Genomic DNA, 24,712 nt, shown 5'->3' with positions numbered 1-24,712 from the left:
ATAGATCTAATAAAACAAACCATCTCAATACCGTCTACAAAAAACGTCCAAAGCATACAACTCTGTTTTTCATAGTGGAGACGCTCATGCACCATGATGGGGTGACGCAGTCCGCTCATGCATTTCCCTGCTCCATTTATGTGACTAGATAAAACCTTAATGCATCATTGTATATTAAATGAATCAGCTGGAAACACTAACAAGTCAGTTGGATATTGAGTTTGGAAACGTACATGTCCTCCAGATAATCTTCACAAATGGTCCACACTCCATCCAGATTGGAGACATAAAAGTCCCTTCTCTGCTCCGCGGAAACACACACATGCATCTTGCACGTAAGGCTTCGTTTCGTCTGATTCACTCACTGACCCTGCTTTGACTGTTTGGTCGTTATGGCAACCCCCTGCCAAATATAACGGTGTGTGAGTGTGTGTGAGTGTGTGTCACTTATTCTCGCTTATTCTATGAATTATATTTTGAAGACCCGCAGAGCTGAATTTGTGCAGAGGAGACCTGCGTGATGCTGCAGATGTTCGTGATGATCGTGTGTGTGTGTGTGTGAGTGTCTTGCTGAAGATGAGGATGATGATGGTGATGATGATGATGGGTGCATGCCTGTCGCTGAGCTTTGCCATTTCCCTCACTGAACTACGGAGGCGGAAAGAGAGCGGGCGAGAGGGGGAGAGAGAGAGAGTGAGCATTTGTCAGTGTTACACTCACGCACTCACAAGAGCCTCAGCTGCGACACACAGACCTGTCTGTGTCTAAAAATGGAAAAGCACACTTGCTGTTGCTGTGAAGCCACAAGAAGCTTATGTGAAGCTATATGTGGGTAGTGTGCGTACAGTGATTCATGACAGCATCCATCAGCCTTTAGAATAACGTGGGATAAAAACTCTGCATGTTCATGGCGAATGTTCTGAGGGAACAATTCATTCACAATATCCAGCCATTGAATGGTGCGTTGTGGCCATAGTACCACAGTTTTATCATCACTGTGAGATGGCAAACGGAGATTAGAAGCTGAGAAATAGCCTCACACATAACCTTAAGAAAAAACACAGTCTGTGTTCTTACACAATATATAGTGGGCTTTATATGAATAACCAGTTGGGTTACTTTACTTTAAACTGTGAACATTTGCATATTCCTTGTTAAAATCTGCACGTCCCTTAACTGCACTACTCTTTCATTTTATTACACAGATTATACACATTACGTTGAATAATTGGATGTGTACTATTTAAATATATACATATAATATACATTATCAGTGAAAGGTTTGGACACATCTCACTCCAAACCTTGGACTGACTGTCCAAGGTTTGTCCAACCTGACTGGTACCGTAAACGTGAATATATAAATTACATATGAAATATACGTTTGTATAAATCTAGTTATATATATGAGTGTGTATGTATTATTATATGTTTATATACATATGTTATTTTTCTTATAAATGCTCACACGCAAACATGTCTTTCCTATGCGCGTTTGGTACCGTTTGTCTTGAATAGGGACCTATACAGCAACCAGGCCACGCTCAGTCACCTTCATGCCTGTGATTGGTCGGTCTGTCGGAGCAGCATTCTGATTGGTCGCACTGTCAGAGCCGTGCTGTGATTGGCCAGATTGTCAGTGTGCACCGGAGCTGGCGGAACTTTTAGCCCGAGCTCCCGTGTTGTTCGGCATAAGGCCACTCTTTATCTTTTTACATCGTTAATTTAGTGCTGTCGCACCGGTTTTTAGGAACCCATCTACTGTTTTAACCAGTTAAATAGGGCTGTGACGCAGTGAGCTGTATTAGCTTAGCAGAGCAACCTCTAATCGGATGTACCCCTAGTTGTCTTTTTAGCTAAATGCTAACAGAAGCGCCACCGGGAAACAAGGTAACACCGATAACCAAATGGAACTAAACACCCATCAGCCGGTTAACGAGGAGCCGGTGTTACGTTACGTTTAGAAGCTTGCGTTCAGCGAGAAACCGCCAGTCCGTTTCCCCCGACGGGACGGCACGTTAGCTGAATTAAACTATTTTAAACTCTCCATCCAGGGCAGCAAGCCACTGGTTTCAGGTCATTTCTGTTAAATCAGCTTCCGGAGACCTGAAACCTGCCGATGATGGACGAGACAATTGTTCTTAAAGTTTTTGAGTCGAACACGTGTGTAAGCAGAGAGGAGTGATAACATGTGAGGATTAGTTCATGGCACATTTTCAAAATCCTGAGACTAATACAACTGATACAAGTTGTACTTATAAAGGTCTCCAGGGATATTGACCCCTAGAACCATATTGATCAAGCATCTGATTGAGTAGACAAACAACTGACCTGATCAGAGCACTACTGTATATTCCCTGATGTTGGACCAACAAGTGGGTCGTTTGTAGCTGGTTTACATCTCTGCCTCTTTCCTCTCCCCCAGCATGAACTGCCCCCCCACCAAGCGGCACCGGGGCCTGAACCAGGACGCCGTGACGGCGCTCGCCTTCGACGACCCATTTGGAGACGACGACGAATTCACCCAGGAGGACTTGGACGAGATCGACATCATCGCCTCGCAGGCCGCCACCGCGGCAGCCGGCGCCGGGATTGGGGGGAAACCGGGACCCAGACCGGCGGGGCCGGCGCGCGGGTCCAACTGGCCCGGGGCGGCGGGCCAGAGCGGATCTGTGAGCCGAGCCGCGGGCAACGAGAGCGCGTACGGGTTCGGCGGCAGCGACAGAGGGAATGCTGGGATGCCGAGCAGGGAGCCCCTCGGTGAGACGTCTTCATCGCATTTACAATAGAAGAGTGTGTGATCGAGAGGATCTGAAACAGCTGCTAATGACATCATTGTGTCCTCTGGGAGGATTTATTTTCAACCTCTTTAAAAAGCAGAATGGAAAGGATGGAATCACACCAATGAAGTTTAGTTTCTGCCAATAGAAATACAGTAAGAACATGACGAGAGCGTCTTCACAAAGGCAGAAACTAATATTAGAGCGTAGCTGGAGTAACAACTCTGTTGCAGCAGTGCGAAGTGTAAATAAGTCACATGAACAGGTGAAGATCCACACCTCAACAGCGCCCGACACCACTGCGCCTAAAGGTGAAAATGTTTCCCCGTGAATGAAAATCGTGAATCTTGTCAATGCGGAGAAAATACAGACAGGATCTGAACAAAGGAATAAGATGTAGCCTCATATATATATGAACTAATCATAGCTCTTCCACATGTTCAGTTCGTAGGCCACAGCGGTTCGGGGCGGACCGAGAAGAATCCCCCGGAGTGCTGGAGGCTCAGCACGCCGAGCTGAAGAGGAAGGCGAGACTCGCCGCTTTTTTTTCAAACATCACGCATAGCGAGTCCCTCATAGCGGCTGAGAACACACTATGACTATGATTGTATCGCCATTAGCTGAAGGAGGTGGAGGAGGAGATCTTGTTGAAGAACGGGGAGATCCGGGTCCTGAGGGACTCTCTGAAAGGAGCTCAACAGGAGAAGGAGACGCAGCGGCAGAACCAGATCCAGCTGGAGACCCAGAGGCAGAGAGAGCAGAGCGATAGGGAGACGGAGCTCAACAGGAAGGCGAGGCGCTCACAGACACACAAACACACGCGTGCATCATTCCCAGGAGAACACAATCGTTACATGTTGTTGTGTGCGCTCAGGTTCAGTCTTTGCAGTCCGAGCTGCAGTTTAAAGAAGCAGAGATCAACGTGATGAAGACCAAGCTGCACAGTTCAGACAAATCCAAGATGGCCTCTCCGCTGCCCAGACACAGGTCGGACCTCAACGACAGTTTTTATAATTCATTTAAATACGTGACCTTCAGTAAACTAAACTAGACTTTTCGGGATGCACGACATCTACCAGTCAGATGAATTACTGGGTTGTTTATATTTTATTCCTGTAATTAACCAATATTGTGATTTGACACACTCTCTCTCCTCAGCCCTAAAGTGCTCAGCTCTCTCGCCCAGCTGCATCATGGGAGCGGCAGCAGCTCGTCCTCTCCGACGGGAAATGGCTTCATCACCAAGGAGGCGTTTGCAGCTCACGTCCCTTCCAGGACGACGCCGGTGAAGACGCGGAGAGACGGTGGGTCACCCGGTGCCGGCGGCCCCAGTGGCTGTGAAGCCAGATGTTGACTGACACGCACGCGCGTGTGTTTTTTGTGTGTCCGTGGCGTAGCAGAGAGAGGCGGGTCCAGCGGCCGATCCGGGGACAGACAGGAAGTGTCTCGGCCGGACCCCTTCCTGTCCGTCAGACCGGCTCACCTGCAGCACCGAGGTCAGTCTGCAGGGCCGCTTCATGAGAGTTTACAATAAATAACCTGCAAACATAGTTAAATTATTATATCCACCTGACAGGGCCTACGCGCCTTTTAAACACGCATTTTAATGTGTTTCCGACTTATTTACCAGACAGGAAGGGTCCAATAAAGGCAGTATCCAGCTGCATTATGGGAAATGTTTGTGTGTGCCTTGTCATCCAGGTGGCGTCCTGCTGTGTCTGGTGCTTCAGCAGCCTTTGTCCCCCAGCAGCCTCGGCCTGTCTCACCTGCTCTCCATGAGCCTGACCGACGTCCACCTGACATCCAGGTGAACGTCTGTGTAATACAGCACTGTAGCGGGTTGAGGTCAGGTCACTGTGCACAGGATCCACCAAAACTCTTTAGAAAAAACGAATAACACAACTTGAGCAGCAGGACCGACGGTGCTCGTTGTAGCACTGCTGGTTCCTGTTACAGCACAAGCATAAAGGAACTGAACTCTCATCAGAGGCGGTCATAACTAATGTTTTGTTGCGTGTTGAATGCTGTGACTTCAGCAGGTCTGCAGGTTTTCTGCTCCACCCTGATGTGGGCGGGGCTGGAGGTGGAGCTCCCAGAGCGGCTCCGAGTCCCGTCCAGAGTCTGGCTGTGACCGGACTCGGCATGCTGAGTCAGAACCGGCCGGCCGCCGACAGAGACAAAAGGTAGGCTGAGACGCTCCGGCCGGTGACCACTGAACCGCTGTGTGCGCTGTGTGCGCCCTCTTGTGGCCACCGTGTGTAGCTGCAGCGCTGATAATGACCACATGGCTAATCACCTGGAGGCCATGTGGTACAGCTACAAAATGTCAGGCCCGTCACCATATTTAAAATACTGTCCAAAGCACCACAGATAACGGTGTTTAAGTGTGTTTTATTTGGGGCCGATAACATTCACAACAACAATCTTAAAAAAGTATCATCGTGATTCATTTTCCCGTGTTTGTGAAGGTCGTGTCCCGGGGCTGTCCTCTTCCTCCCGCTGTTGGAGCTCCACCTGACTCGACTCTGTCAGGCTCTGGACTCCCTCCGGTCCGTCTCCGCCGGCGGCTCGCTCCCGGCGGGCCGCGCCGTCGGCCCGGGGGGGGCGGATGAGGCCGGTTTGACTGGTTTCAGTGTGGAGGACGTTGGTTTGGCTGCTCTGAGGCTCCTCTACCTGCTGGTGGCCCACAGTGACGAGGTGACGAAAACATCCGGCTTTCACCCCGATGTAGAGACCTTTTTTAGCTCGTCGTGTCCACATCATCATCAGTGGTTCCATGTTGACTTTTGTTTCTTCCTCCCAGGTGGTGGAAGCTGTGTTAACGAAGGAGAACCAGAGCAGAACGCCACATGTAAAGGTACAAAAAGAAACACTGATGGACCCGCGGCCACTTTGGACTTTTGTATATTTCATTTCCCCCTCCCTCGTCTCTTAGACCGAACACTCTGCTGCAGGCGTGGGTCTGACCTCCCAGAATGCCTTGCTGCAGTCGGTGCTGCGGCTGTGTGAGGGGGGGCTTGGTGACGCTGTCGGTTCACAGAATGAGGAGCTTGTCCTCAACGCCATGAAGACTCTGTGCGTCCTCATCGAGAGGACGCCGCACACGCATGCCGACAGGTAGACGGGCAACAGAAGCCAGGAGGTCAAAGGTCACTAGGTCGTGCTTTTGCTTTCATTTAGTACTCGGCATGATGGCGGTTGAGACACTGAGGACAACCTGACAGACTGTTTTAAAAGATGCCAGTTGGTTTAAATCAAGTGCTGTTTAAGCCAAAATCAAAAATTACTAATAAGCCTCAGCTGACTTTACAACGTGTACACGTGCGATGATGAAGTCACATTTCTAACTGCCACCAACCAAAGGAGAATGTTTGAGTTTGTCTGTAATTTGCGAGTGAAGCGCTGAAGGTCTCATGAAACACACACACACACACACACAATGCAACAATCCCCTGAAATGAATGCTGCTGGAGGAGCGGCTCGGCTGGTGCTGCAGCAGCCTGTAAAGTACCTGCAGGGATCCACGGTCACCATGGTGACGTAGCAGAGAAGAGACACGACCAAAATGATGAATGGATCCTTTTTAAAGGTTAACGAGGGAGTTCCATCGGGTGACGCTGCGTTTCTCTCTCAGGTTGCAGTGTGTGTTGCAGGTGCTGTGCGTGTGTCTGTCGGCGGACTGCCGGTTGCAGACCGCCTCGGGGTGTGTGTCTGTCCTCAGGTCCGCGTCCGACCACGGCACGCTGGCTCAGCAGCTCTGCTCGCAGCACGGTGAGTTTTCGGAGAGTGCGATTCTCCCTCCGTTGGTCGGGTTTCAGGTCTGCGTGATTTAAAATGAACCTCCGCTCGCTGTGTTGTTTCCTTTTTTTAGACCCCTGTATTTTCCTCAAGTTGTTCCAGTTCATCAGAACCAGACCAGACAAGCGGGCGACACACACAGACTGGATTCTGCTGGACCTGCAGGTAAAAACACACACCTGAGTGTAGTAGGCTGAGGCAACAATCAGCGTGGATTGAAGTGTGGAGGTGGGATGTCAGTCTGATGCTTTACTTGTGCATTTCCACAGCTCGAGTCCCTTTAACATCATGCTGAATTTCTCATTGGGAACCTGTGCAGATCCCATATGCTTTGGTCTGAACCGTAAACTCCTCCCACTCTCAGGTGGTGCGTTTGCTGAGCAGACTGATGACTCAGAGAGCCGAGCGCTGGAGCACCGGCCAGCAGAGCAGCTGTCCGTGTTACACCGAGGTAAAACCTGTTTCTAGGGTGACACTAAACTTTGTTGCACCGTCCGACGCGAGGCTCTCACCTCACCTGGTTCCCCCTCAGCTGGTTCAGACGGTGGTGATCGTCTTCCATCGTCAGTGGTTGGACCTCCGTGGTTCTCTGGAGCCGACGGACTCCACAGGTCAGTTTTAAAAGGCTGTAAAAACGCTTTGTCACACGCGTGTCCTCTGGAGGCGACGATTAACAGTCAGCTGCTTCTTTTTTTTTTTCACGCTTCAGGCCCGGCCCCGCCCTCGCAGGATTGCCCCGCCCCCTCGCTGCCGTGGTGGCGCGGCCCGGCGGCCTCTCTGCTCAGGGAGTGTCTGCTGCTTCTGCACTGGCTGCTGCTGCACCACGGCCGCTTCTCCGAGACCTGCAGGCCGCTGCTGCACATGTACGACCAGGTGATCCCCGCCGTGCGAGACACCCTGAGGAAGATCCCCGAGCTGAGCGAGAGCGAAGGTACGGACACGCACATGCACACGTACACGCATGCACACGTACACGCAGGAAAGTGAACACACTCGTGTGTTTTTCCCGTCCGTCAGAGCTGGCGCTGGAGGAGATCTGCCGCTCGGAGGGCGACGACACCGACGACATGGACACGGATGCTGGCTCCTGATTGGCTGCTGCCACGGAACGCGCCTGCGACCGGCGAGCAAAAAAACGGGCGGGACATTTATACCCGGTCGGATGTTTCGGGCTGAGAATGGCGACGGAGCGAAAATACTGAAGTTGATGGTGGAGAGAGAGAGCGAGAGGATGAGCGGAAAGTCAGAGGTGCGACTGAAGTGACGATTTCCCAGGATTCATTCTGCTGCGACTTAACAATAAATGTGGAGGTGAGAGAAACTGCTGAGGTCAACGTTGAGGTTTTGCAAGTTTGTTTTCCTCCTCCAGTCTCTGCTGAACAGAGGAGCGCCAAACCTTTAAACTCACGTATCTAAACTTTAGAAAAAGATGATGATGTTTCTGTGCAGTGAGACTTTGTTTCTGTTCCTAAATGATCTCACTTCTAGAAGAGAATGTTGTGCTCATTCTACCTGAACTGCCGTCTTCCAGTTTTTTGTTTTGTTGTGTTTTTTACATTTCGAGAGAGATTCTCCAAGTCTCAGTTCTTTTCAACCTTTTTGTTCGGAGGCTCCACAGGTGTTTCCACAGAGATACGGGACGACGACACTTTTAATCACTTGAAAGATCCAGACAAACTTTACACTGACTGCGAGTTTCCTGTTTGGGGACGAAGGCTCGAAAGACTATATAATATATGAAGAACGGTTCGGGACCAGAACATTTTGTGAAACACCTTTTTATTTATTCTCCAGCTGTAACTGAGGTCTGAGGAGCGCGTTCATACGGAGGCGTCCTATTGGCTGTCTGCAGTTCTGTGGTTTTGGCTCAAAAGAAACACAAGTGTTGGGAATTATTAAAGTCTAGTTCACTCAAGGTTAAAACTTTTCTTATCATGATTCAAAACATGTTCCTTTAAGATTAGATTTAATTACAATGTTGCCCTGAAAGACAGATTTCATCATTTTTCTGATCACAAATTGAAAGTTAATAATAATACTAATTCTGCAGTTAAAATAGGATTTCATGTCTCAAGAACACAAACAGCAAGTACTATTTTAAATATGATTCCAGGAGGCGTGATCACTGCAATAAAGCCGCTGTGTTCCTTTGTAACGACGCTGTGTTGAGTCTTTAATCCGAAATGATCTGGTGTTCGTATTCTGTGGTTGAACTGGGAAAGTCTCCACTTTACCAGTTGGTTGAGAGGAAGGCACCCGGTGGTCCGGTCAAGTAGTCCAGGATCAGACTTTGGTGTGTGTGTGTGTGTGTGTGATCTTGTATGTCTATCTTTGCGAGGACATTCGGGTTTTTCTCGGGTTGTGGGGACGAGTCTTAATGTCGGTCAGTTGTTTTCTTTGGTCAGTCCTGTGTCAATTTACTCAACATATCTCTAGCAAAAATATTTTTCTCCAAAGCCCGGTTTCTTAAACTTTACTGGATTTGAAAAAATAGTATAAAACACTTTTATTTTTGTGAGCAAAAATAAAGCGATTTGGGTTTTAATTTCTTCAGACTAGAAAGTCTTTTCCAGTCAACAGTATTGCATGTTGACATTTCGTCACTTAGGGTCTCGGTGATGAGAGTAAATGTCAAGTGTTATTAGTCATTGTTTTAGTAACCATGGCGACACGTTTCAGGCTCAAACTTAAATTTAGAATCGAGTTCAGTGAGCGGCTACAGGGATGGAAAACATCCACCCGCGTCCTCGCAAGCATAGAGACACAACGCTGTGCGCGTTAGTGTTTTTCGGTCCACGTGGGCACCACCTGGTCGACGTCCTCCGTTCTGCGCTGCGGCGTTTTTTGCGCGCTGGGGTGCGTCCTCCTCGCGGCGTGGTGCGGCGTGCGGGGGCGGCCGCTCAGCCACGGGTGCATCAGCAGCTCCGACGCCGCCAGCCTCTCGGCGGGCGACTTCCTGAGCATGCAGCCGATCAGGCACTTGGCCCGGGGCGACAGCCACTCGGGCACGCCGAAGGCGCCGCGGCGGATCTTGGCGAACAGCGCGGCGGGCTGCGTGTCCTGGAACGGGTACCGTCCGATCAGCATGGTGTACAGGGACACGCCCAGGCTCCAGACGTCGGCGGCGCGGCCCGAGTAGGGCCCGCTCCCGTTGGTCAGCAGCTCCGGGCTGACGTAGGCGGGGCAGCCGTGTCTGTCCGTCAGCGAGTCGTCGCCGCGCAGGACAACGCAGTCGTCGAGGCCGAGCAGAGCGAGGCGCGTCCTGCAGGAGGGAGGGAGGGACCACAAAGCGTCAGCAGTGACCTCAGTAGCGTCATTAGTACTGGTGTCAGAAGTAGTATTAATACTAGTAGTGTTAACGGTCTTGATAGTATTTCTAGTAGTATCAGAGTACTCGCCTGTATTCGTCGGTGAAGACGAACCTGCGGAGCTTCAGGTCTCTGAGGACGACGCCGTGGCGATGGCAGTGCATGACCGCGTCCAGCATCTGAGCGAACAGAAGCCCCGCCTCCTCCTCGCCGAGGCGCTTCCTGCTTCGGACGTAGGCGTGCATGTCGCCGTAGTGACCGGGCAGGAAGACGTACACGCTGTCCTGGCCGATCACCACGTCCAGCAGGCCGCAGACGTTGTCATGGTGACCTATGCGGGCGTAGGCGGCCAAGCGCTCTTGGTAACCGCGTAGAGGAAGCACCTGTAACCATGGTAACATTAGGGTAAGATGGCAAGAAGGGTATCTAGAGAAGTATTACGACTGGTAATCGAAGTATAAGTGGTATTTCCAACAACCGCAGTATTTTTCTTAGGATTATGGGTAAAGTTTTAGCAGTATTGGTAATATTCTTATAGTATATCTGTAGTATTGTCCGAACTCTTGGCGGCGTTGTGCACTTCAAACACTTGAACTCACCTGGCAGGTGTACTGCTGCTTTGTCTGCGCGTGCTCGGCCCTGTAACTCTTCTCCCCCTCGCAGCGCTCAAACAGGAAGTACGATCCGACCCTGGATGGAGATTGGCTCGGGCTGGATTTGGGGGCGGGGCTCCTGGGCCTGAGGCAGTCCGATAGGCCGGTGGGGGGAAGGCTCGGATCCAGACGGGCTACTTTACATTTCACGATGTCCCGGGGCTCGTCCAGTAGCCTCTTCAGGCGCAGCTGGGAGCGGGCCGCCGCCGTCGTGCCCGCGCTCATCTGTGAAGGACGACACAAGTGACCTCATCAGGTTGGCTGCAACTTGAAGCTTTATTTTCACGGTTACTTGACGTATCGGAGTCTCCAGCCGCTGAATGCTCCACTCTGTACTCTCACATACAGCGAGAAGCGTCGCATTAGCATCACGTCTCACCGCGCCGCCCTGCTGCTCACGCTAACGTGTCTATAGGCTCCATGATGCAACTTCCTGTAAGCTGACGGACGCCTCGGCTTTCAGATCGTTGCATCAGAGCACAACAGTTTATGGTTTCAACAGGCTTTAAATACAGTCAACACACACACACACAGTTTGTGTTGTTCAATAAAGTTTTTCAGAGCCTGTGGTCGCCGTGGCGACGCCGTGTGGCAACCTGCTGTTGGCTAATGCTGCTTTCACTCCCAAACCCTGAGTCACAGTGTTGTCACGGCAACATCATCCCCCTGACGCACACGGAGTGAATCTGTGCTGTTTGATGTGTCATCTCTTATGATGCAGATTGACAATCGCTATTAAGACTTAAAGAAAAAACTAACTCCCTAGGTTCTACTGCGCTTTACTGGGAGTCTACTGACGCTCTACCAGATGTTCGAGTGAGGATTTGGGTTTTTCTTTCCATGGGCATCCTTTGTAGAACTTTTTGAATTAATCAAAATAAAGAAATTTGTGACCAAACTAAAAAATAAAACTGACTTCAGTGGATGATCAACCGCAACACACACGCCTGATCTCAGATCTGCGTCATAAAACTTAACTGCACCTTTTCAGTGTTGATCAATCAGCCAATAACTTATTTTCTGTTTAATTGACAGTTTCATCTCAGCAAAGTTTGGAGGGAAAAATAATGAAAAAACTAAGTTTTTTTATGTCTGGTTTTCTCAGACAGTACAAAAAAAATACAATTTGGTTTCCAATGTTTGAATAATTGTTTCAAGAATAAACTGAACCTGCTCATCTATTATCATTGTAATTATCTTACTTTTAGCTTATTGATGTGTTTTTTTCACTTTCATAATAACTTTTGCAATTTAATCTTATTTTGCTCTATAAAGTTATTGTTCACTACATTTTGTCTGCCTGCTTTGTTCCCTGATGACATCGATCACTGACAAATTATCATAAATCATCTTCGCTTCTTTTTTTTTAAGGCTCCCAATCCTTGAATCTGAATATCTTTTATTCCCCAGTTTACTTATTGTTTGTTTTGTATTCATAAAAGCTTTTTCTCTCTCTCGGTCAATTTAAAAGCATCAAGCCGGGACATCACACGTTCACCGGACAACAAAGTCTAAAAGTTCTGAGTTTAATTCTCTGTGCTGCTCCCGCTGTAGAATGATTAATCAAAGTACTGTGCGCAGGTATTTGTACTTTATCTGCTTCCCGCCTCCTAATGAGGAGTACCACGTTTTCAAAGTAAATGCTTGTGAGCTACTGTTTTACTTAGAACTTAGAAAATACAAGTATTGGTGCAGATGAAACCACAAAAAAACACATTGGATCGTTAAAGTGGGTCAACCGGTGCAACACAACGTTTTACTCACTGAAGCTTCAGTAAAACTGCAAATGAATTCAACGCACATGCTTTTATTCTGCTTGCGTGAACGACTTTTGGATTCTGATGTAATCAGTTTAGCGTGTTCTTGGTGGAGGATCTGAGGGCATCTTCCCCCGCTGATCTCAGGTCAGTTTCTTACCTTCAGAACCGGTCCGGTTCGGACTGCGGGTCAACGGGGAACCAGTAGACCGGGTAGGAACCAGTAGACCGGGTAGGAACCCAGTGCAGCTGGCGTGGAGGAGATCCGACTGCTTTCCGTGGACCAGAAGTTGTTGCAGACACGAGGTGGAGGTCGGACTGGGACCCGCGGCGGTGATACTGGGAGCTGTGGAGTCCGGGCGTGACGTCTTTGTCTCGTTGTGTTATTGTTGTCTCGGTTGCGCAACGTGTCGTCAGTCAGCTGTTAGTTCGGATTCTTCTTCGGTCGGAATGAGATCGAAGTGATCGAGGAAACCGGGTGAATTAAAGGAACCGAACAGCAGCTGCTTGTTGTTGTTGTTGTTGTTGTTTTTAAAACTAAAAACGAAACCATTTTTCTTCTTCTTTCAAATCTGCATCCGGAGCCGAAGCGAACAAAGCCGAGTCCCCCCGAACCCCCCCGAGCCCCCTCGAGCCCCTCGTCCCTGCGGAGTTTAGAGCAGAAACCCCCCGCGTGCTGCTGGGCTTTGGATCCGGTCCGACCCCCCACGGTCCCGCTCGGTTCGGCTCGGCTCGGCTCGGCTCGGCTGGTCTCCAGAACCTTCCGGCGCACTGAGGACTCGGACCGGCTCCGGGTGCGTTTGGTTCGTTGGTCTGGTTACGTGGATTCATCCCGCGGGGGGCGGAGCTTAGATGGTGCAATCCTGAGCCGATCATTCGTCAGAAAACCGACGCGCGCGGTTTCATTACGTGACTTTCTGTTGACTTTAAGGCGGAGGAAGTACTGCTATTCAAAAAAGAACTACGTGTAGAAATGAGGTTGTTGCAGTTCAAAGTAGTTTTAAACAAAAGTACTATTTACATAAGAACTCGACTTTTCTTTTTTAGAATAGATTATTATTGTATTATGCGTTTAGGATGAGTGTTTGTAAATGTCGAGCTAATTTTATTCACTTTTCTGAAGATTGTACTATTGCATCATTTATATATTGTTTATTTGTTAACTTAAAAAAAATGTCAATTAACAAGGAAGATATACTTCATTTAGACTGAACGAGGGATATTTATGGATTTATATGACGACACGTTCCTTCATCCTGAGTCACAGCTTCTACATTCTGGGCCTGAGAGAAGAACTTTGCGTGACGTTTTTTTGCCACCAAAACTTTCTGAGAGTGAATTATTTTACCGTCAAGTATTATTCCATTAGCACGTTGTTTAAAACAGTTATGTTATCAGCCGCCTGAACGGCGGTGTGGGATATATATTTAAAATATCATGGTGACAGCCGGGCGATGATGTCAGCAGCTGCAACAGTCAGAGATTTAATTCAAAACAACAGATGCCTGTTTTATGGATATATGGAACATTATTGCATCATACATTTTAAATGATACACTGGTGTAAAGATTAAAAGTTTGATGCAGTGCCTCGGAAAAATAAATGATTTTCCTTTTATTACCCTGAACCCTTGATTAGACTAAAAATCACCGCTGAAGAAAAGATATTAAAACAGTATTGAATAAAAATAATAATTATTAATCTTCTTCTTCTGAATGATTAATCTGATCTCATTAATATAATCCAGCAGCGGTATCATAATGGAACAGCCACATACTTGCAGGTAAAACCTAAACAGGTGACCCGCGGCCAGCTGCTGACCTTTGACCCTAATCTGTGTGCACGCGGCTCAGCAGCTGCTCGCCTCACCTGTTCGTTTGAGTTTGTTCCACATTCGGACACGTGTGACACGATTAGCCTTTCCCTGAACCGGCTTCCCCGTCTCACACCTTCACGCACAGGTGAGCGACCTCGTGTCCGCCGCTCTGATGCCGACTCGAATATCCCAGCGACACCTCGTGAGTAGATGTAATACGAAGTGATACAGAACGGCGCTTAGCTGCGATGTCGGAAATGTGATGAATTCCATTTGATGAAATTGCACTTTCTTGTTTCTGAGTTTGTATCCCTGTGGTTGAAATGCACTTATTGTAAGTCGCTTTGGATAAAAGCGTCAGCTAAACATGTGATGTAATGACGCGGATGCCTCCTCTGCTAACACGCTAAAGATAGCCGGCGTGCTACAAACCAGCATGTGACATAATAGTGTCATTATAGTTTAAAATGTCAGACCGGTGACGAAGCGTGTGCGAAAGCTGAAGGCCGACTGATGTTTATTTTGTGAATTACATTCTGTATTGTGGACATGAATCTGTGAACTAACTCATGTCTTCACATGGAGGCAGTGGAGTAAAAAAAAGTACCACACTTCCCAGATTAAAACGACAATGTAACCTACATATGATTACAGAACGTACACACAGTGTGTGTGTACGTTACTGTGCAGTCATGTCTGTGTTTAGAGTCTTCACATGGACGTATGGACACGTGAGACATGTGAGACATTAATCTCCAGCAGGAAGCACAGACGCACACCTGCTGCTCTGCAGGAAATGAAGTCATCTTCATCATGCAGATTTGTGTGCGTGTGTTTGTGTGTGTGTGTGTGTGTGTGTGTGTGTGTGTGCGCGCGCGCGCATGTGTAGTCAGCTGTGATTGGACAGATTCCAATCGACAGGTAGAGAGCCGAACTGACCTGGTTACACACGCGCACACACAGACACACACACACAGCAGGTTATCTACACATGCTTAGTGTGTTTTTACGCCACATGATGAAATATTGAAGAAACAGAGGACGATGAACAGTGTGTGTGTGTGTGTGTGTGTGTGTGTGCGCGCGCCCGTGTTAAACTTTACTGTCTCTTTCATAACCGACGTGATGAAATCAGAGGCCAAGTGTCTGACTCAACTACGGCCCACCACACACACACACACACACACACACACACTCTCTCTCTCAGAGACACGCATGTTGTCTTTCACAGGTTTGTCACCTGTACTGCTGAGGTGCCACCCGACTCAGCTGGTGTGTGTGTGTGTGTGTGTGTGTGTTACAGCTTTAAATCCACTTCCTGTGTGTGGACCTGCCATCTGCTCTGGTGGTCTCTCTCTCTGTGTGTGTGTGTGTGTGTGTGCGTTTGCCTCGGGGCATCTTGACTGTGTGGCGCAGTGGGAGCTTTAGGGGCCGTTTAAGCTTCGGGGTGATTCAACAAGTCGATTCCCTGCAGCGTGTTGATGCTTTGAGTGAAGATCACTGCGAGACGAACGTCTTCCTGCCACGTGGGACACTCGGTCTCACCTGTGAGAGACGTTCTTAGAGACACACGTGGATTCACTAAAAGAACCGCAGGTTATATAATAACAATATTACTGATGTGTTGAAGGACTTGAGAACCTTGTTTTTCTTTTTCGCCGATGCTGCTCTCAACTTTCATTAGAAAGCCGTCAGCAAAACTTCAGTTCTTTATTCTCGATTATTTAGACACATTTCATAATAATAAAGCAGTTTTTATCGGTTCTCGACACGTTGGCTTTGGATATTCAAGCAAAAGTGGAATTACTCCAGTTCTTTTCAACAGTTTTGAGGTTCTTTGAGTGAACTTCTATTTGATGCTATTTTACACAAATACAAAAATGCAAATACAAAAAATGCAAATACAAAAAGGGGTTTTGTTTGTTTATATAAATAAATATGACTTGATCTGTTTTGAGCTTCATCATTTCAGACTCCTGCGTAATGTTCCATCACACACACACACACACACACACACACACACACACACACAGAGGTCACCAGGGATGATGCAAAACTGAGATAAAAAGAATACTAAATAGTGTGTGTGTGTGTGTGTGTGTGTGTGTGTGTACATGTGTGTGTGTGTGTGTGTGTGTGTGTGTGTGTGTGTGTGTGTGTACATCTCTATAAACACACACACATACAGTGAGGCCGGCCTGGGATTGTCTCTGTGATGAAACCAGCGGTAATGTCTGCTGTTGGCATGACGACTCCATCCACTGTGACATGACTGTGTGTGTGTGTGTGTGTGTGTGTGTGTGTGTGTGTGTGTGTGTGTGTGTGTGTGTGTGTGTGTGTGTGTGTGTGTGTGTGTGTGTGTGTGTGTGTGTGTGTGTGTGTGTGCGCGGTTTTGAGAGAGATGGAGAGTCTGACCTTTGACCTCCTCGCTGTTTCTTCTAAAGAAAGCGCTGGGATTTGTTATATTATCCTACATGTTACACTTGTATACATCACTGATAGAAGCATTGATACTGATAAGATAACAATCCCGTGTAAAGGAAGCTGCTGAGGATCTTTTGGAGCATTTAATGTGTTTGATTGAATTCTGTTTTTAACACAAGCCGTATATATATTGTATACTTTTGTTGTATTTCCGGCATTGGGAAGCTCTTTGTTTCGATAGTTATTGATTATCTTTCCGACGTTTTGAGCACTTAAGGACTATTTTGTTTCTGCATTTTGTGGCTTTTGTTGATGTTTCTGGTGGTTTTGTGCTTTTAAAGAGTTTCTCAACGTGACTTGAACGTCGTCACTGAGGAGACGTCTCGACAGTCAACCAGCTGGAGAAGTTTTGATTCAGTTTAATACACAAGAAGATCGATACCAGGCTGAATACATCAAATACAGTAAATTATGCATTTTCATGATGAGAAAAAAGTTTAGTTTTTAGTAACAAGACGAGGGCGGTTTGTAAAACCCTAAATAAAGTAAATATAGAAGAAACATCAAATATTAATACTTATTTTAAATCTCGAGTGTGTGTGTGTGTGTGTGTGTGTGTGTGTGTGTGTGTGTGTGTGTGTGTGTGTGCGCGCGTACGTGGCCCTGGTTTCATTGCTCTCCTGTGCAACTATCAAATGCAACTTGAGGCAATACCCGATACACACACACACACACACACACACACACACACACACACAAACAACCATCTTCGACTGAAACAAACAAAACAAACAAACACACACAGACGCACACACACACACATCCTCCATCGCCATCCGGCGGCTTTCTGCCGTAACGAGGTGCAATCAACACGCAATGCTGACCAACACACGCCAATACAGACACTCACTCACACACACACACAGACACACACTCTGAGACTGGTTAAAGATGAAGTCAGCCTCTGATTGCAGAAGAGTTGCAGACTGTTGACGTGTGTGTGTGTGTGTGTGTGTGTGTGTTGACCTCGTACTGCCATGATGTCACATCCATAACAGTTGCATTAACAGCGGCAGCCTTCTTCACGTCCACAAACACACACGCACGCAGCCACACAAACTCACACGCACATTGAAGATTCTGACACGCCTGCAACGAAGAAAACTCAAACCAGAAATCTTTTAAAAAAAAATTTTTTTTACTGGTGCATCATTTTTTATTCAATTAACAGTGAACACTGAGATAGATTCATCTGCGCCTGTAACTACTGTGTGCTATTGTGACATCACCGCCAATCATCAATTACGTAAATGAAACACAACCTCCTCGGAACGATTTGTGTCAGGTGGTGACATCCGTACAACTAAAGGAGGAGGAATTATGGATTAAGAGACTCGTTCGGGGATAAAATCCTCGTCACGCTGACTGAGATCAGCTTTCTTCACACTAAACATATTTATATTGAACCACTCTGAGATCTTCTAGAATAAACTCTTGTGTGAAAATGTTGAGTTTATAATTTTTCAGGACTGCAGGAAAACTTTGGGATCCAAGACATTTTAGTGTGTGTGTGTGTGTGTGTGTGAGGAGCAGCTTTCTGCCACCAGAGGGAGACAAACTCCACCAGAGGAGATTCTGGACCTAACAGTGTCTCCCGCTTTAACGCCTTAAGCCTGACATGAAAATGACATTCCCACGTTAAAAAGTGTAACAGCTCTGCAACGACTTTGTCTATTTGGACAAAGTTCTGTAGGATAAAGGGCGACCGCTGTGAGGACTCATCGAGGTCAAAGGTTGTGGAGAGTATGTGTGGAAAGTTTTACCTCGATGGAGTGAAGCAGAACAAATCCAGAGAGGCTTTAGTTCAGACAGTTCAGGCGGTTCAATACTATTATGGACTATAATACTATATCACTAATGGTGTTCAATGATGTGTTACACATCATCTTGTCGCACTCCAGCCGTTGTCTCGCTCGGTTTTCCTTCTTTTCTGAGTGTGTTGCACATTCAGGGTTCTACTCACTCACTTTGTTTGTAGAGACACTTCGGACAGAAAACCTCATGGCCGAGTCCCCGAGTACAACAACAGACACGACTTTCATCCAGACACGCAGCGGCCGGAATGCCAGCTATGCTTGGGTTCATTTAAATCGCATTCGACATGTGACAAAAAAAGAGAAAGTCCACTGACACAAAATGTTTGTCTGTCGTCCAACACATTAGAGCACGCTTTGGATGCAGCGGCCTTTAGAAGGAGCTGGATTCATGACAGCGATCACTTTAACAATTAACTTTTTTCTACATGTTTGGGAAATAGTCACACAACAAGTTTCTATGTACAAAAACTGTATTTTTAATGAAGGGAAATACCAGATGCGTTGTATGTAAGTGTGTCTTTAACCAGCAGCTGTGTTCTGCTCATTAACCTGCTAACCAGCTTCCACGTGGCGCCTGTTACACACACACACACACACACACACACACACACACACACACACACACACACACACAGAGTGGATCAGGTTAAACTAAAATACAACAGAAGGACTTTTCACAAGAAAAAAAATCCCCTTGTGACCTCTTTTTAAAAAAATTTAATAATTTTTGCATTTCGTAGTTGAGTGAATTTGAGACTTCACACGGGGACTTGATGGAGACTCACTTCCTGCCCGTCCTCCTCCATCGGACCCACGTGAGGCTCCTTAGCAGCGGATCACGTGAGGCGTAACCGGTCATGAGACGTCTAGTAGTAATACCAGCTGTAGTAATACTATTAGTCATTTGTAGTAAAATTATTAGTAGTGTAGTTTTAATAGCAGTATAAATATTAGTTATTACTTTCTGTTATAGTAGTGAGAGTAGTAATATCAGTTGCAGTGATACTACTAGTAGTTGTATTTGACAGTATTTGACAGCTAGTATTGAAGTATTTCAACAAAACGTCTTCATTCTAAACTTCACGGTTGAGGTACAAATAATCACTGGGGCTTTTGTGCGAGAGAGGTTCCAAAAATCAAAAGCATATTATAATATATTAAAAACAATAACTGCTGTAGTACCACAATAATAAGCTCACTTATGTCTACAATGATTTTTGTTCTGCTAACGTTCCTAAAAGTGAAGCTGTTGAATATTTTTGCAATATGTTTTTGCAGACGGTCCCTGCGTCTCACATTCCCGCCGACGCGGCAGAGCTTCTGGTCACATTGTGGTTGATTACGGTTGTCGACGTCACAACGGCTGCAGCGACGTGTCGATGCTTCATTAACAAGGTTGCAGAGTCTCCCGATAACTTCACCCAACGGGCCGATAAAGCCTCTCATCCGGGGAACCGTTGGACCCGGTCGGAAGAGCTCCGTTTATGACCCGATGCGAAGCGGATGAACGTGGCGCTCGAGCCATGCAAAGGGCAGGTGTGTGTGTGTGTGTGTGTGTGTGTGTGTGTGTGTGTGTGTGTGTGTGTGTGTGTGTGTGTGTGTGTGTGCGCGTGTGCGTGTGCGTGTCCTTGCACCCTGATACATATAGACAATGTAACCAGTTAATTAATGATTTTTCAGCTGGAGGTACAGATTAATTTAGTTAGTTAGCAGTCGTGCTCACAAGTATTTAGAAATAAGTATATTCAAATCATAAAGGACCAAAAGTAAATGTGCTCGTTGTGCGGACTAATATCTGTTAATACTCCATAATGTATAATCATTTTAATTACTTAATACTGCTTCTGAATTCACGGCTGTATTTGTTCGTTTTCCACAAGGCGGAGCGTTGATTGGCTGCAGCTGATGAACGAGCGGGCTGTCGACCAATCAGGAGGCGGTGCGCGGTGAATAAGTAAGCTGGCCGCTGACGGGCCCGCTGCACTCTGACCGTCTGTCCTTCCGTCGCACTGCGACACACACACACACACACACACACACACACACACACGCGCGCTCAGAAACAGAAACACACACATCTGCTTTGCATTGATCGTCAGCGACCAGGATGCAGAGCAAAGAACCCGTCAGGTGAGAAAACTCGTCCCGTGAAAGTAGATAAAAGATAAAAGAATAAAAGAAATTCTGCCTTCTTAATCCGTTAATTACCGGTCAGATTTAATCTTAAAGCGTCGTTGTTATGAAACACGTAAAGTGGGAGAAAACTACTACAACTTAATTCATTGTAATAAGTACAGAACTTTTGACCTCAAGTTTACACAAATTGTGCTGACAACACTTGTTCTAATCACGGTGTGACGCATTCAAAAGAACAACATTCTACTAAAACTTTAGCCTACGGTACGATAACTGAAGCTTTGTCTAAAATCCAGTATTTAGAAAAACACAAAACTGTATTATTATGTAATAACAAAATTTAATTCATTAGATTTTTTCCTCTAAATTGCCATATGGCGTCTGTGCTCGCGTCAGCTACTTTAACGCACAGAGGAAGATTCAGACGATTGCAATCGGCAACATAACTTCTTGTTGACAACAGAGCCACCAGGTAATATTTGAGTCCATGAGATGTGAGATTGGTGCCAATCTTCTCAGCAGGCAGGGATTATTATCTAAACTGTTCCTTAAGAAGAGCAAACACAAATATCAACTGTTTTTATGCACATTTTCTTTCATAGTAGCCCGACGCTTCACGTCTTCTTTATTGTGTCGCGTGTAAACACGGCAGCATCAGCACATTACTGTAAATTACTGTAAATATTCAAAATTCCAATTTCACATTAGCTGCGTTCAAATAGTCCTGTTTGCTTAGAAAGGTTCCTAACCGAGTCAAATGACCCGGAAGTATTTAGGAGCCGTTCAAATTCTCTAAATGCCGAGTAAAGGAGCTTCAATGCTTCCTTACTTAGCCCCTTTAGCATAAGAACTACTGGAGCTTCCTTTACCAAAGGAAAGGAGATCATTCTGTCCCACAATTCCTCACGGCAGCCATATTCAAAAAGTGACGTGATCATTTGGCGTATCATTTCTATCCCCCGTATATTCATTCTATTTATCTATTTATAAAGTACCCCTTTGAACCTGGTTGTTTAATGTCGTCTGCACGAGTCAGCAGCGTGAGAACACGGGCGCAGGCATCGGAGATGCTTCTCTGTAGTCCGTCCACGGGGGAACGTCTGACGTCCCGTGTCCCCTCTTCTCCCCCCGTCTGCAGCCATGACGAGTACCAGACGGCGGCCGATTGGCTGAGGACTCACACCCGGCACCGCCCCGAGGTGGCGATCATCTGCGGGTCGGGACTGGGGATGCTCGCCGACACCCTCGGGTGTCAGGAATCCTTCGCTTATTCTGACGTACCGGGCTTCCCACAGAGCACAGGTACTAATATACAGTATAAGTACTTCACAACATCAATAGTGAATTATACTTCTTAACAGACTGACAACCTGAGAGTGAAAAGCTGTTGTCCACATATTTCATCAAATGCATTCTACACTTATTGAAGTTATATATGAAACGAAATCTTTGTTAAGTCGTCTTTGTGCCTCAATTAGCATCACTTTTTCTCTCACCTTAATCCCACCCGTGTGTGTGTGTGTGTGTGTGTGTGTGTGTGTGTGTGTGTGTGTGTGTGTGTGTGTGTGGCAGTGCAGGGTCATGCAGGTCGGCTGGTTTTTGGGGTGCTGAAGGGGAAGATGTGTGTATGCATGCAGGGTCGCTTCCACATGTATGAAGGACACACACTCAGCAAGGTACTCACACGCACACTCACACACACCAACGTTGAAGGGGTAGTACAACATTCTACTCATGCACTCATGTCACTCTCATGTAACAGGAAGAAGGAGGGAACATCTCTATTCAGATTCCTTCGGTTCTGCCGGGTGGAGTCAAACTTTTCTTAAAGCTGCATTGAGGTTCCCTGTTGGATTGAACATTGTAAACGTACGTTATTCTGCTCTACATCGCTAGTTTCATGACTTCTTCAAGTCAGCATGATGTTAATTTATCAAACTGTGGTAAATTGAGAGTACAATAGGCCACAAAGTGGCCCACACGTGGTAATAATGAAGCTCTGATGCAAGACTCAGAGTAACGACGGCAACGTCGATGGAGCTTTTCTGCCACTGCAGACCGCAAGAATCCACATGAAGGCACTATTTTCAACCGACTCACATGATTCATTCATCATTCATTCATACAAACAGACCAATAAACACACACTGCACGTGAGCCAATTAAACCCCTCCAGTGACGCTGAACCTCATCGCTGTGTGTGTGTGTGACCTGAAGGGAAACAATAGCAGCATTGAACTGCCTAAAGGCTGCATGTGATCGAACTCACGTGTTCATAAAGGCTGTAAGAAACAGGCTCTAGTGTGTGTGTCTCTGGTGTGTGTCTCTGGTGTGTGTCTCATGACACACATGCTGGACCGGTCTGTCCTCTAGTTGCCTCGCACAGGTACAATTTGTGTCATGGTTACTGCTGCCTGAGACATTCAACTTAAAGAGAGCAAAGTAGTCTGACGCCCTGTTTCACATGACGTACCACCGTCTCCATGGTAACAAACCTCAGTGACAAATGATTACAAAGTTGATGACGAGAGTTCCGTCCCCCTGTCCCCCCCCCCCGTCCCGCTGTCTCCTCCTCAGACGACGTTTCCAGTGCGAGTCTTCAAGCTGTTGGGGGTGAAGACTCTGATCGTGACGAACGCTGCCGGCTCATTGGCCGACGGCCTCCAGCCCGGTGACATCATGATCATCAAAGACCACATCAACTTCCCCGGATTCGTCGGTCTGAACCCGCTGATCGGACCGAACGATGACAAGTAACATACCTGTATATATATATATAAATAAACACAAATTACCTTGTGTTGTTCTTTGTTTCATGTGCTTGTGACAAAGCTGCGTTGTTTATTTGTTTGTCATGCAGTAGTTTTCCTCATATCGTTGTGTTTTTTTTGTGTTCTCGTTCGGCGTAATTGAGAGTTTTGTTTCGGTTTTTGTTAATTTGTCGTTTAAAGGTTCGGGCCTCGTTTTCCGGCCATGTCAAATTGCTACGACAAAGAGCTGCGTTGCTTAGCAACGGAGATCGGCAAGCAGCTGGAGATTACCGGCCTGATGCGAGAGGGCGTGTACGCCATGGTGGGGGGGCCCAACTTTGAATCCATCGCTGAGGCCAGACTGCTGCATCGACTCGGCGTAGACGCTGTCGGTGAGACACGCACACACACACACACACACACACACACACACACACACACGCACATTCACACAGAGACACCAGGCAAACACAATGAACAACAGCGATGATTTGGCAACATATCTCACGGTATTACCCTCTCAGTGGTGGTGACAGTACTAACATACTAACAGTAGTATTGCGTGTTTACAGGTATGAGTACGGCTCCGGAGGTCGTCGTGGCAACCCACTGCGGCCTGAGAGTGTTCGGACTCTCTCTGATCACAAACAAGGTAAACACCGATCAATACGTCGACGTTTCGATCAATTGTGACCAGCGACAAAACTGCCGAAAGTCACCAATCAACATGATTAATAAGTCCACCAGCTGCTACTTGATTGATTCATTGATTAACCAATAATTTTATTGATTATCTTTCAAACATATTTGAAATAAGGAGTGTTTTTGTTTGATTGATTGCTTGTTTGATCGGTGTCAGGTGGGTAAGAGCTACGAGGTCTCAGACCGTGTTATTTATTGGTTGATTCATTGAGTGCTGCATCAATTGATTGATCCTTGTCAGGTGGTGAAGACCTACGAGGACTCGGACAGCGTGAACCACGAGGGCGTCCTGGAAGTCAGCCGGCTGCGTTCTGTGACTGTGCAGCAGTTAGTGACCGAGCTGATCGGAAAGATGGATATCAATAACAACGGCCCCAACGACGCTGGAACAAAGTTCTGAAAACACACACTGTGCATTGATTGATTTATTGATTGATTTATTTTTTACAACATTTTCTTTGCTTATTTAGTCGTTATTTTTTGGAACCCAAATATTTCCCCCATCTGGGTAAATTTGAGTGTTAATATTGGATATTGATCCTACAGATTAATGTAATGGTCACCTTTTTTATCTGATTTGTATTTATCTGAATAAAAAATATATGACAATGTAAAAATGATCATTTTTTTTGTGTTGTCTCATAGAAAACATTTGTTAAATATCACTAAAAAAAGGCCAATGAATGTAGTTTTTCATTATTAAGCAACCAA

At 46.7% G+C, this 24,712-nt stretch overlaps 3 protein-coding genes across 10 annotated transcripts; 2 read left to right on the top strand and 1 right to left on the bottom strand.

Annotated features, from left to right (window-relative positions):
• Nucleotides 1-1,499: 1,499 nt before the first annotated feature.
• Nucleotides 1,500-8,733, top strand: atrip (ATR interacting protein). 7 transcript variants are annotated; one of them, XM_040203981.2, is made up of 18 exons: nucleotides 1,500-1,890; nucleotides 2,426-2,760; nucleotides 3,225-3,307; nucleotides 3,401-3,571; nucleotides 3,655-3,767; nucleotides 3,939-4,084; nucleotides 4,178-4,276; nucleotides 4,482-4,587; nucleotides 4,817-4,963; nucleotides 5,249-5,477; nucleotides 5,584-5,637; nucleotides 5,716-5,897; nucleotides 6,415-6,551; nucleotides 6,652-6,743; nucleotides 6,943-7,029; nucleotides 7,111-7,189; nucleotides 7,288-7,509; nucleotides 7,596-8,733. In XM_040203981.2, exons 2-18 carry the CDS (start codon nucleotides 2,427-2,429, stop codon nucleotides 7,667-7,669), a joined length of 2,355 nt encoding a protein of 784 aa, XP_040059915.2. In that variant the 5' UTR covers nucleotides 1,500-1,890; nucleotide 2,426; the 3' UTR covers nucleotides 7,670-8,733. The 7 variants fall into 7 exon arrangements, with proteins under 7 accessions (XP_040059915.2, XP_077948909.1, XP_040059917.2 ...); XM_078092783.1 differs by having other exon boundaries at nucleotides 1,624-1,890; nucleotides 4,181-4,276; nucleotides 4,820-4,963; XM_040203983.2 differs by having other exon boundaries at nucleotides 1,624-1,890; nucleotides 4,181-4,276.
• On the bottom strand, nucleotides 8,341-13,130 carry trib3 (tribbles pseudokinase 3). The gene is made up of 4 exons (XM_040203987.2): nucleotides 12,457-13,130; nucleotides 10,486-10,764; nucleotides 9,977-10,269; nucleotides 8,341-9,840 (listed from the first exon to the last, which is right to left on the bottom strand). The coding sequence occupies exons 2-4, from the start codon at nucleotides 10,762-10,764 to the stop codon at nucleotides 9,357-9,359; spliced, it is 1,056 nt and encodes a 351-aa protein (XP_040059921.2). The 5' UTR covers nucleotides 12,457-13,130; the 3' UTR covers nucleotides 8,341-9,356.
• Nucleotides 12,344-24,618, top strand: pnp4a (purine nucleoside phosphorylase 4a). 2 transcript variants are annotated; one of them, XM_040203990.2, is made up of 9 exons: nucleotides 12,344-12,443; nucleotides 19,692-19,949; nucleotides 20,294-20,367; nucleotides 21,688-21,851; nucleotides 22,122-22,225; nucleotides 23,127-23,302; nucleotides 23,501-23,691; nucleotides 23,872-23,951; nucleotides 24,243-24,618. In XM_040203990.2, the coding sequence occupies exons 4-9, from the start codon at nucleotides 21,779-21,781 to the stop codon at nucleotides 24,399-24,401; spliced, it is 783 nt and encodes a 260-aa protein (XP_040059924.1). In that variant the 5' UTR covers nucleotides 12,344-12,443; nucleotides 19,692-19,949; nucleotides 20,294-20,367; nucleotides 21,688-21,778; the 3' UTR covers nucleotides 24,402-24,618. The 2 variants fall into 2 exon arrangements, with proteins under 2 accessions (XP_040059924.1, XP_040059923.1); XM_040203989.2 differs by having other exon boundaries at nucleotides 12,355-12,443; nucleotides 20,294-20,543.
• Nucleotides 24,619-24,712: the final 94 nt, after the last annotated feature.

This window comes from Gasterosteus aculeatus, chromosome 17 (assembly GCF_964276395.1).
Source record: "Gasterosteus aculeatus chromosome 17, fGasAcu3.hap1.1, whole genome shotgun sequence".
Taxonomy (NCBI): Eukaryota; Metazoa; Chordata; class Actinopteri; order Perciformes; family Gasterosteidae; genus Gasterosteus; species Gasterosteus aculeatus.
Note: the sequence above shows the minus strand (reverse complement) of the source record. Positions and strands in the feature narration are given on the sequence as shown.

Coding starts and splice junctions, on each gene's coding strand:
- atrip (XM_040203981.2), top strand. CDS start 2,427: ATGAACTGCCCCCCCACCAAGCGGCACCGGGGCCTGAACCAGGACGCC. Junction 3,572..3,654: donor AGACGGAGCTCAACAGGAAG/GCGAGGCGCTCA, acceptor GTGTGCGCTCAG/GTTCAGTCTTTGCAGTCCGA. Junction 7,030..7,110: donor GCTGTCCGTGTTACACCGAG/GTAAAACCTGTT, acceptor GTTCCCCCTCAG/CTGGTTCAGACGGTGGTGAT.
- pnp4a (XM_040203989.2), top strand. CDS start 20,521: ATGCAGAGCAAAGAACCCGTCAG. Junction 20,544..21,687: donor CAGAGCAAAGAACCCGTCAG/GTGAGAAAACTC, acceptor CCCCGTCTGCAG/CCATGACGAGTACCAGACGG. Junction 21,852..22,121: donor GGGCTTCCCACAGAGCACAG/GTACTAATATAC, acceptor TGTGTGTGGCAG/TGCAGGGTCATGCAGGTCGG.
- trib3 (XM_040203987.2), bottom strand. CDS start 10,764: ATGAGCGCGGGCACGACGGCGGCGGCCCGCTCCCAGCTGCGCCTGAAG. Junction 10,270..10,485: donor AGCAGCAGTACACCTGCCAG/GTGAGTTCAAGT, acceptor CCATGGTTACAG/GTGCTTCCTCTACGCGGTTA. Junction 9,841..9,976: donor GTCTTCACCGACGAATACAG/GCGAGTACTCTG, acceptor TCCCTCCTGCAG/GACGCGCCTCGCTCTGCTCG.